Consider the following 11,731-nt stretch of genomic DNA (forward strand, 5'->3'; position numbering starts at 1 on the left):
CAATATTTTATAATGACAAATGCTCCAATATGTTTGGTACAGGGTCCACAGTTCAGTCACATTTTACCAATAAATTTCTGTGACTTTAAGGCAAGTTTTAAATACAAAATATTTGTTTTTAATTATATATTATTTCAAAAATATAATGAATTCAGAGCAGGATTAGAGCTGAATATTTATATATAATTTAGGGACTGCTGGTTATTTGTGAGAAGGGATGGGGACAGGTCAAGTAATTTTTGAAGCATGTTTTATATTTGGCTTTAGGCTGTACTTTGGCTTATTTTAATGCAGATTTATAAAGAAAATGGGTTTGGAAGGCATGTTGTCTTTAAAAACAACAAAAATGGCAGTTTTTTTTCTTTATTATTTGTTGATTTCTTTTTCCTTTCAAGATATTGGCCATTTTTTTCATTTGAAACTTTCTGGTGTTTATTTTATCTACATTTTTGGTGTTTTTTTTATATAAATGTGTTTTTTTTTTCTTTTCTTTTTTTCCCAGTTTTTTGGTCATTTTTTTAAAGGAAAACATTCATTCCCAGGCCCCAGCCAACAGGGTTTGAAAGGTATGTTTTCTTAAAAAAAAAATAAAAAAAATTACACAGTTTCTCACAGCCAGAAACTGCAAAAGCAGAAATAATTTTTAGATTTTCAAATTTCAGATGGTCCTTGAAAAAATCTGACGTTATTATACAGGCTTGTGAAACATATTCTACAACTTTTCCAAAACTTTCAGGGTATATTTAATTTTCCGAAACTTTTCCTGAGATTTCCAATTACAATCCCATTGTCTGCGTTTTCCGTAATTGCAAGATAAGTTAAAGTTAAACTTTCTGAGCTTTTTTGAGACAAGTGGCAAGTGCGAAAGCCTCCGAATTAAGAAGAATTATCACGTCACTTTGCAGTTGATCTCTTCGGACAGTTTAAGCATCTTTGAGCAAATTGTTTTTGGCTGTATATCTCACAAATTTGTTGTTTTAGTTCACGAAGATATTTCGTTTCCGGATTTCAGACAGAGTTGTCCACTTGCGCCGTCTTCAGACTTGAACCCAGTGGAGAGGGCACATTCAAAGGCCTGGTCTTGAAGTCCTAGAAATGCACACGCACACACGCACACACCAGCAAACAAACAAAGAAACTCCTAGAAATATCCTAAAATCCAACAAACATCCTAAAATCTGAGAAATGTCCTACATTCAAAAAGTCCAGACACATCCTATAACTTGACAAAGGTCCTGAATTCCTGGAAATGTCCTTAAATCTGAGTAAATTTGTCAAATTCTAGAAATGTCCTTAAATCTGAGAAACGTCTTTATATCCTAGAAATGCCCTGAAATCTTAGAAATGTCCTTAAGTACCAAAAAAATCCTGAAATCCTAGAAAAGTCCTAACATCTGAGAAATGTCCTGATATTCTCAAAACATGTACGGGGCTGTGGCCCCTGGCCTCCTGTCATTTTGCAAAAGTGGCCCCAAAGCAAAGCGCTTTGAGTTTTCCTGCTGTAGCCTATTAATTTTCAAAGTACCATAACACACGTGATGCTCTCAAGATCAGAAACAAAAACCAATGATCAGTAAGGAAACTCTGATGACTCAAACATTTCATGATTTTTTAGATTTCTCAGGCATCTCTTTCTAAAATTCAAATTCGAAAAAAAAGTCCATCAGCGTCTCTAACGTCTCTCGCTGAGTTCAGCCACTAACTGGACTCTGATGCCATCTAGTGGAGAATTCGGGGTACGACGTCTCATCAGAATTTGTAGAAATCTTTATTCATAGTCAGTCAAAAGTACATTTATCCCCTAAGGCCATGACACTCTCAGAACATCGGGAGGCAGCGTTGCAGTCGACAGTAAAAACAGAGAGAATCCTAAAACCACGTTTAAACCAAACGGCAACACCCGCCGAGGACGTGGGTCAGAGGCGTTCAGCCGGACAGGGACACAGTCACAGGTGTGTGAAACAAAACTTTCCTACAGTGGCTGTGGAGGACGTGCAAACTGCCCCAAAGTCCTCCAAAAATGTTAAAGTTCACCGTCTCACTGAAGAGGTCAACTCTTCGGGGGGGATGTGCGATGTGGACATTTCTCCTGCTGCAACGTGTAAACAGAAGTGCCGACATAAAATTAGGAAAACACAACAACAGATGAGCTTTGTTCTGTCCTATTTACAAAGGAAGAGGAGTCTAACCGGAGTGAAGTCGTCTACAGGTGAGGAGGGTACATTCGTCAAACTAAGAAAAAGAGCAGGATGTCGTCTTTTCTTGCACAGCCCCAAATTTGTTCAAAAGTCTGTGAGGGATTTTCTTCTTCGTTTTGGGTTTTTCAGCAGTTCATCCTTCTGCAGATGTTGAGTACCCAGAAAGATACAGAGCTTGACACGTTAGTCGACAGTGTTTAACGCTTTGAAACCCGAGCAATTTATCTGGATTTCTTTCAAAAACATGGAAGATGGTAATAAAAAAGGCAAAGAAAAAATAACCCAAAAACACCAATAAATTAGTAAAAAGTAAAAGAAAATTTCCTGAAAATTACAAAAAAAAGTTTTTAAAAAATTACAATGCAAATGACCTTGAAAAGGTGCTTAAAATTAAATTAATAATTCTGTAATATCATTTTAAATATGTAATCATAATAATTATTAATATAGCTTCCCCCTAAATTTTTCTTTTTCCTCCAAGACATTTCCCCAGCTTGATTGAATACATTTAGTTTACCTTATTTATTGCAATTTTTGAAAATTTTAACTAAAAACTTACAAGGGAAAATTAATAATAATTCTGTAACATAATTTTAAATATGTAATTAGAAATATTTTTTCCAATGAGATTTTCCTGTTTTTCCCCTTGAAAATTTTGAAATCAATTTTTAAATCAACTAATTTATTGAAATCTGTGGAACATTGCTTACCCAACTGCACATGGCCTTTTTTCCCCATATTTTCAAAAGAAATCGCAGCTTTTTGCTGTGGGCTCAAAGGTTTAATACTTGTGAAAGGTGTCCAAAAGCAGCAGAAGAACAATGATGTCGCTCCAGGTTTCGAGGGGTTAACTTCACTCAGAAATAAGTGAATTTGCTTTGTAGAAATAGACAAAAAAAGGGCCGTATTACAATATAATGTGGGGGACAAAAAAAGCACAACAGACACGAAATCCTCTCCGTTTATACACGCAAATAAAACATCTGCAACTGTGCCGCGGCTGTCAAAACGTGGGACATTAAAAACAAATTGGGTTTGAGCCATCCTGAGAACAATCTGAAAATAATAAATACACCCTGGCCAGAATCGTGGAGCGAGGTCCTGTTGATTGAGGATGTGTGTGTGTGTGTGTGTGTGTGTGTGTGTGTGTGTGTGTGTGTGTGTGTGTGTGTCAGATAACTCAGTTCAGGCTGTTGGTGTGTTAGTATCCTTGTAGTCCGTTATAAACCTTCTGTACAGATCCCTGCTTCAGAAGACTGCGGATACCTGCAACAGCACAAAAACAACGCTTAACTACGGCAACGAAAACAGTTATCAGAAAAAAACAAAAATGTGTCGTGATTCTGTTTGCTCTGATCTACGGTGGCCCTGAGGGTCAAAACTCTACAGCATTTCAGAAAACATACTGCCGGTGCTGTGGTTGCTTGCATGATTAATTTTGCAACAGACTTTTTTCTTTTCTTTTTTTTAATTTTATCTCTTTCAAACTTTGCTGTCTAAAACAATAAAAAGAAGAAAAATCTCAGTCTGCTGCGCTGCATGACGTGTACCAGTTTGATTTCAATAAAAACTTCAGTAAAAAAATAAAATAGTAACATATCCCTCAGACAGCTCCTGTCACCACAAATGTCCCAGCGTGTCCTTTAACCCTTTGTTGACTCTCACCGTCTTTCTGCTGATCATCGAGCTGCGTCTGAGGGAACTCCACATCGAAGGTGATGATGAGCGAACCTCGGATGTTGATGTTGTCGAAGTTCGGCAGACCCTCTCCTTTCTTCCACATTCGAGCTCCGGGCTTAGTGACCTTATCTCTCACTATGTGGACCTGTCGAAAAAAACATGCAGTCATTCTAATCACTCTACTGTACAAAAAGTACAAGTACATACATTTCAGATAACAGCATGTACATTGTGGTAATGACTGAAAAGGTACAGGCTCATATTTGCTTATCCTACATAAAATCCTGCATTACATTAAGCTGCCCCGCAGAATATGATAATAAAAATGAGAAAAGCAAAAACAAATTCAATCTGTAACTCTCAAAAACAGCCTTATAGGCCATTCGTTTAAAACTCAATAGCTTATTACACATTCTTAAATTCACATTCTTAAAATCTAACCCCAACAACAGAAACACATCTTCTTTTAATCCCTTTTTTAATCTTTTGGACGGTAAACATCTCTTAACCAGATCTGTACTCCTGTACTGAAAAGAGTCTTTAATAACGTGAATCTTAAAACTGCCCCCTTTAGGCACTGAGCTCTGTAAAAATATCAGGCGTGTGCAGAACCTTGTGTCCATCCAAATGTACGACGTCCATCTCGAAGCCGACCAGCGCCTCCACCAGGGAGATGGTGACGTTGGTGTACAGGTCGTCTCCTCTGCGTTCGAACACAGGATGTCTGAAAAGAAAAGCATACCCACATCACGTTACTGTGCGACACTTTTATATTATGTATGTTATATTCTGCAGTATTTCATTTCAAACCACAGACACGCAGGAAACACATACTTCAACACTTTGATGCGGAATCGCAGATCTCCAGGTTCCCCGTCGATGTGAGGTTCCCCTGCGGTCACACACGACATTAACAACAGGTAATATTTGGAAAAACAAACAAAAATGATTCACCTTAGGGTTTACACTAAATTACCTTCTCCAATAAAAGGGTACTCCATTTCGTCCCTCACTCCCTGTTCAATTTCTACCTCCAAGGTCCTCTCTTCGTTTACCAGCCTGTGATTAAAAAAGCACAAAATAAAAAACACTTATTGTGTTGTTAGGCTTGTACAACGTCAAATACACACTCAGCTGCCAGTTTATCAGGCACATCCGGCCAAAACAAAAGCACTTTAATCAAATATCGCTGCAGTAATAAAGGTTATAATGATCAGCTTTTGTTGGGACTGAGGTGATGATTCAACTGTGTGAGGATTTTACAGGATGTAGTTTTCATCTTAAAGAGGTGTTACTATTCTTTATGCCATCCTCATGAATATAAATACAGTGGACAAAACAACAGAAACACCAGTCAGTATAACCCAAAATACAATTCAACACCACCAGAGACTGCAGCCCCCATACAGTTAAAATAAGCGCCCCTCTAAAAGTATTTTAGGACAGTTGCAAAGTAAAAACTGGACCCAATATTAACAAGCCACATATCCTCCGAACATTCAGACACTAGATTTTATTTTTCAGACGGACATATTGAGGGAAAATGAGCTTTGTTTGAAACATGTCTCTGACTGGTTTGTCTTCTTCTAAGCCTAACTCGCGGCAGACTGTCCTCCCTGCTGTTGGATGCGTGTTATATAAACACTTTTTCATCAATTCATTTTATCAGCAATCCTTTAAATAAAACGGAGACGCAGATGATCTGCAAAATGCCAAATATCGGCCCCGATAATCTGCCAGGTCTGTTGACCTCTAAATCAAACTCAAACAAAGTTTAAACCACGATAAAACTTGTGTTTTCTTTGCTTAATAAAACGATTATTATTTAAATCCAACCGTTTCTGGAGAGGTAAAAGATAACATTATTAGAGTGATGAGATCTTTTACTGAGCTCATTTCAATCAATAAGATAGCAGATAAAAAAAAGGTCTAAAAAAGAGCAACGTTAAATTCATACGATCCACACGACTTTTACTGCACTTCAAAACAAGGTGGTTGGAGGAGAAGGGGAGACCGTGTCCACTCAGAGGACAGGATGTCCTTTCACACCGCTGGCACAGCGGTACGAAATACGATGATCAAGTCTGGGTTGCAATCTAACTTTTAATAGTCAGGTGTGTTCCCAGCATTATCGAGGACGCTTATTACAATAGTAGTTTGGCCCACAAGCAGTGACTTACTTTACATTGGGACACTCGTCGCACACCATCTCCTGAGTCATCTGGAAGCGTCCAGGTCCGAGCTGCGTCGTCCTCATTTCCTGTCTGCAGTTGCACTTCCTCTTGCCGGGGGCCTCTTTGGCTACAGGCTTGTTACGCACAACCTGTGACACAAAGCAGTTTCAGAAAAGATCATCAACAAAAGTGAATTAGCAGGGAGAAGATCACATGATACATCAGCTGCAAACCTTTGACTGACAGCTTAAAAAAAATCAATGTCTGTCAATCAAACACACAGCTGTGACCCATCCCACTTTGTATTGCAAAATTCAGATATGTTTAATGAGTGCAGGTTGTGAACTTAAACCTGTTAAAAAGAGACGACAGATTGCTTTCTCATTGCCAGTAGAGCGGAGCTGTGTACACGGCTCTGCAGCAGAGGAGTGTGTGTGTGTGTGTGTGTGTGTGTGCGTGAGTGTTGTTTGATGTATCCTTTAACAGGTAAACAGTAGGGAGCAGCATGGACAGAGGACTGAAAACTTTGAGATGATTACTTCTTTTTATATCTCTCACTTATTCGGTGTCTCTTTCAAACTCGGCGCAGACTAATGTGGATCGATGTTTGAGCGCGGCCCTGACAGAGACAGACGGTAAGTGGTTAAGGAGCTAAAATGAGCGCGCTCACTCCGGTGTTGTGTTTCCGTCAATGCTGATCAAACCTGGAGGAGATAAACACCCGTGACTACTGCAGAGTCATTTGACTTGGGTGTGAATACAGATTCAAATCTTTCCCATTGCATTAAAAAGCCAGATGTTGGCGTTTTTTGTTCTTTCTTTGTGCTGGGGAAAAAGGGGGTTTTAGAAAACAGGATTTCCTCCTCACCTCCACAAAGTTCCCAGAGTACACCTCTTCAAGCGTGACCTCCAGGTCTAGTATGATGTCATTTCCTCTGGGGATGTTCCTGTCCTGTTGCTGTCGGTTACCGCCAAACATGAACCCGAAGTCACCAAAGAAGCTACAGAAGGAGGACAGACAGAGAAGGGCAAAAACACAATTTAATCTGGGACTTTTATTATCATCATCCTGTCTCTGCAAATTTATAAAAACTCTCAGCTACCAATAACTGAGAGCCAGAACATTTAATATCCGTGTTTTTTTAGAGCATATTTAAGGAAATATCCCAGAAACACAAACACATCGCCACCCAGTCTAGCTGCATTTTGAATCCATGTCTGTCCAGACTCGTATAATATACGTAACGAAGACTCCATAAACACAGCACAGGACATTTATAAAAAAGAATTAAGTTGACTTTTTTGTTATAAAACACATCTTCACCCCAACAGCACAGAAGATTTCTACAATCAGCACAGTCTCAAAAAAAGTGTCCCCAATTCAGTATCCGAGCAAATGTCTCCCCTTCTGTTCCTCAGATATGACGTTTAGTTATGACAGAAAAATGTTTTTGCAGAACATTACGATGTCACAGTAAAGCTGACCTTCTGGATTTAAAATGTCATCACTTCATCATTTTTCTGTTAGACGTGTGAAATGTTATCAGAGTTAGTGCATGAATTCCCAAGTTATTGCAAACTTTTTTTATGAGGTCTCAGTGACCACCAAATTCTTATAATTTCATTTTTGAGTCCAAGTGGATATTTTTGCTAATTTAGAAGAAATTCACTCAAGGCGTTCCTGAGATACTGCGGTCACAAGAATGGGATAAACGGACAACCCAAAAACATAATGCCACAGCTGACGCTGGCACAGAAGGATTAAAATCCAAAGACAATTTCTCAGTTATTGCGATCGATGTCTAGCTTTCTCTCTGTCTTTTTTTGGTTTAATGACTGAAAAATCCAACTGGAAAAAAAACAAACAAATAAAACAGCCATGTTTGGTTTGAGAATCAGTGTCACACTGACTCAGTTTCATCATCCTCAATAATCCACATTACACAACGTCAGCAGTGGAGATGTCAACTTTTTCTTTTGGTAAAGAAAAAATATGTTTTTTTTAGCTGTAATCTTTCAGTGCTGTGTGCACCACAAACACAATTATACTTTTTAATGTTGCGTGTATCTTATTATGTTTTGAATGTATTCTTTGATCTTTTTTTACTTTTGGAGAAGCGCTCTATAAATAAAATGTATTACTATTATTATTCATTATTCTCATCTCAACTGTACTGAGGTGGAGGACGAAAATGTGACCAAATATGACCAAACTTCCTGCAGGGCTGAACAGTACCACGATCACGTGAGAAATACTCTTTGTCTTTTACGTTAACCATTCAGCCGGATACAATAAAGCCTATTATTGACTTTCAGTGGCACATGAAACCAACCTGGAGAAGATGTCGTTGTGTGAGCTGTGGTGACCCTCTTTGAGTCCATCCTCTCCGTACGTGTCATACTGTTTCCTTTTCTCCTCGTCTGAAAGCACCTACAAATACACAACCTGTCAGACACAGGGTAACAAATTCTACACTGTATTTATTACAATGTAAATTACAAAAAAAACAAACTCAAACGCCTCTTTTACACAGACTTCAATATCAGAGTGTTTTCAAAAGCAGTATTAATTTGCATTGTGATTTGCATCATACCGTACAGCTGTTCATGTGCCGCAGCATTCACGAAAATACCAAACTGATTTTGATATTATAAGAAACTTTCATATCATGATAATCAATATTTTGAAGTACTGAAAGTACTGAAGTGCAGTAATTGAGTACATGTACTTATGTACATTCTGCCACTAATTATTTACAATCCCACTCTGAGGTTTCTACCATTTTCTACCAATTTTGTTGTAATATTCTTGAAACAAATGGTGTAATATTTTTCAGCATTTTTCTCATATCAAGAATATCGTTATTGCAAAAATGACCTAAAAAATCGCTATTATCGCCCATCCCTACTGATCTCTGTTATTTTATTTACCTTATTTTCTTTATTTATTCTTCCACCACTGAGCAGAAGTATAAAGTTGCACAAAATGGAAATCAGATAAATTGAGTAAATGCACCTATTTACATTCAACCAGTTTATTTTTGCGGAGCAAATGTGAAAATTTGATAGGGAAACACCTGCAGATGTTATCTGAATGCACTCCTGATTAATCCACGTCTGTTTTTCCAGAATACCAGCTGTTACAGCGAAACAACCAATCAGAAGCAGCCACACGGTTTAGTCGACCAATCACAGCGCCCGAGCCGTTTCCAACAACAACCAAACAGCTAACGTTCAAAAAGTCTTTTGTATCACTGCCTCCGGCTCTTCCGCACAAAATATTAACACAAATACATCTATTGTTTGTTAAATTCACAGTTTAATAACAGCTATGCAAAGAAAGTTTGAAGTTTTAGGTTTCAAAATAAGTTGAAAGAGTGTCCAGCTATCGCGAGCATGAAGCACACAACAATACACTCACCTCATAAGCTGCTCCCAAATCTGCAAATTTATCCTGAGCTTTTGGGTCGTCCGGGTTTCTGTCGGGGTGTAGCTGCAGAGCCAGCTTTCTGTAGGCCTTCTTTATGTCCCTGATTGATGCACTCTTGCTCACCCCCAAAATCTTATAAAAATCTCGCCTACAAAAGACAGGAAGGTAACATTAACAACCATTATTTTAGACACCGAGAAAGCAAAAATGTCAAATTTAATATAAACAGCAGCCGGGGAACTGTTATTATGTTTACAAGGTGATTTATTTTGGTTACAAGCAGCTAGTTAGCCACAAAGAGGGAAGCCGGCCGGCTGAGCTTCACTGCTGACGTTATGGATGCTAACAGCTAACTCCAAGCTAACTGCTCATTCAAAACACGGCAGGTACGATCCTGAAGATAACGCTAGATAACAATAAAACACGTAAAAACAGTCTTAAGCAGGTTAGCTCGGTGTGTGATCCTGATCCAGTTGGCTCCACACATGTAGGACCGGTCTGGACCAATCACAGTGAAACATGTGTACCACCTGGCGATGCTGCCTGACCGCACACACAAACACGGAGGACTCACCCGGCCAGCACCGCCGTGATAACGTAGAGCAGCAGGCAGCACACATGGCAGAGGTTCATCCCTTTGTGAGCCATGGATCCAGGTGTTTCTGAAAGGAAGGAGCGAAAACAGATCAGCCGGCTTTTGAAGGTTGGATCCCGGCTGCCAGTCAAGAGCTTCTTCCTCCTGTCAGAGAGAGCCCGCCCACCTGATGACGCTGAATCCGCCTCTCAGTCCAAACCCCGCCCACTCTTAAAGAAACATGCATCATTTTTAATTTAAATAACTTTATGTGGTAGATCCAATATGAGTGCCCTCTAAGTTCTCCTTTAAGTGGAGAAAACGTGATGAAGTGCCCCACAAAATGCCCATCGGCGGAGAAATCCTAAAATACCCTCCAGCAGAGCAAACATGATAAAGTGCCCACTACAGTGCCCTTCCAGTAGAAAAAAAAAGTAATAAAGTGCTCATGAGAGGACTGTTCAATCAAGAAAACATGATAAAGTGCCCTTCCAGGGTGCCCCTCAAGTGGAGAAAACGTAATGATGTCCCTACAGAGTGCCCATTAATGGAGAAATCTTAAAGAGCCCTCTAGCAAAGGGAACACGATGCAGTGGCCTCCCAGTAGAAAAACGTGTAATAAAGTGCCGGCAAGGACACCTTAAATAGAGAAAACATGATAAAGTGTCCTTTCAGGTTGGCCTTCTAGTGGTGAAAACATAACAAAGTGCCCCACAAAGTGCCCATCTATGGAGACAGTGAAGTGCCCTCTAGCAGAGCAAAAATGATGTAGTGCCCACATTGGTACCCTTCCAATAGAAAACATGTTATAAAGTGCCTCAAAGGGACCCTTACATGGACAAAACATGATGAAGTGCCCCAGTGGAGAAACTTGATGCAGTACCTCCAACTGCGCCCTTCCAGTAGAAAAAAAATAATAAAATGCCTGCACATACTTAATGGAGAAAACATGACAAAGTGCCCTTCCAGGATGCCCTCTAGGGGAAAAGTAATAATATGCCCTTAAGGGTGCCCTTCAAATCGAGGAGAGGTGATAACTTTCCCCTCTAGGTGCCCTTCAATGAATGGATTGTCCTCCAGGTGCTATTTCAGTTGAGAGAAAGTGGTCTGGGTGCCCTTTTAGAGGAGAAAATATGGTAAGGTGCCCTGTAGGGTGGCTGTCTAGAAGGAAAAAGTGATAAAATACCCTAGGCTGCCCCTTCAGATTGCAGTTCAATGGTACTTTTTCAGTAGAGCTTACATGACGAAGTGCCTTCTCCTTTTGGTATATATATATGTATGTGTGTGTGTGTGTGTGTGTGTGTGTGTGTGTGTGTGTGTGTGTAGAAAGATGGAGAGAGGGAGAGAAGAAAAATAAACATAAAATAGAAAAATGTGATGATATGCCCTTTTGGGGAAGCAAATGCAACAAAGTGCCCTCAGGGGAACCTTCCCTGTGGATAAAATGCAGTAAAGTGCCATCTAGGACGCCCTTAAATGGAGAAAGTACACAAAAGTGCCCTTTTAGTGTGTCTTTCCTGCAGAGATATTGTGATAACGCGCTATAAAGGCAGGATTTGTGGCTCGCTGGTACCAAAACCACATGCAGCTGGTGCCCTTTTTACTTTATTCCTTCCACCCTTTGCCCCTCGGTCCACCACTGTCTAAATCCAGCACAATTAGCACTTTGCAGACT

General features: G+C 39.5%; 1 protein-coding gene across 1 annotated transcript; it reads right to left on the reverse strand.

Annotated features, from left to right (window-relative positions):
• Nucleotides 1-1,749: 1,749 nt before the first annotated feature.
• dnajb11 (DnaJ heat shock protein family (Hsp40) member B11) lies at nucleotides 1,750-10,236 on the reverse strand. The gene is made up of 10 exons (XM_042494798.2): nucleotides 10,057-10,236; nucleotides 9,474-9,630; nucleotides 8,386-8,483; nucleotides 6,921-7,053; nucleotides 6,059-6,201; nucleotides 4,855-4,937; nucleotides 4,713-4,770; nucleotides 4,491-4,602; nucleotides 3,864-4,023; nucleotides 1,750-3,464 (listed from the first exon to the last, which is right to left on the reverse strand). The coding sequence occupies exons 1-10, from the start codon at nucleotides 10,128-10,130 to the stop codon at nucleotides 3,400-3,402; spliced, it is 1,083 nt and encodes a 360-aa protein (XP_042350732.1). The 5' UTR covers nucleotides 10,131-10,236; the 3' UTR covers nucleotides 1,750-3,399.
• Nucleotides 10,237-11,731: the final 1,495 nt, after the last annotated feature.

Source organism: Plectropomus leopardus, chromosome 10 (assembly GCF_026936395.1).
Source record: "Plectropomus leopardus strain MGB_pleo_1.0 chromosome 10, ASM2693639v1, whole genome shotgun sequence".
NCBI classification, from domain to species: domain Eukaryota; kingdom Metazoa; phylum Chordata; class Actinopteri; order Perciformes; family Serranidae; genus Plectropomus; species Plectropomus leopardus.

Bases quoted from the DNA above. Each gene is read 5' to 3' on its own strand.
- dnajb11 (XM_042494798.2), bottom strand. From the start codon at position 10,130: ATGGCTCACAAAGGGATGAACCTCTGCCATGTGTGCTGCCTGCTGCTC. The intron at 7,054-8,385 runs GTTGGTTTCATG...CTCCTTCTGTAG, and splicing joins CACAACGACATCTTCTCCAG to CTTCTTTGGTGACTTCGGGT. The intron at 3,465-3,863 runs GTGAGAGTCAAC...GTGCTGTTGCAG, and splicing joins CGATGATCAGCAGAAAGACG to GTATCCGCAGTCTTCTGAAG.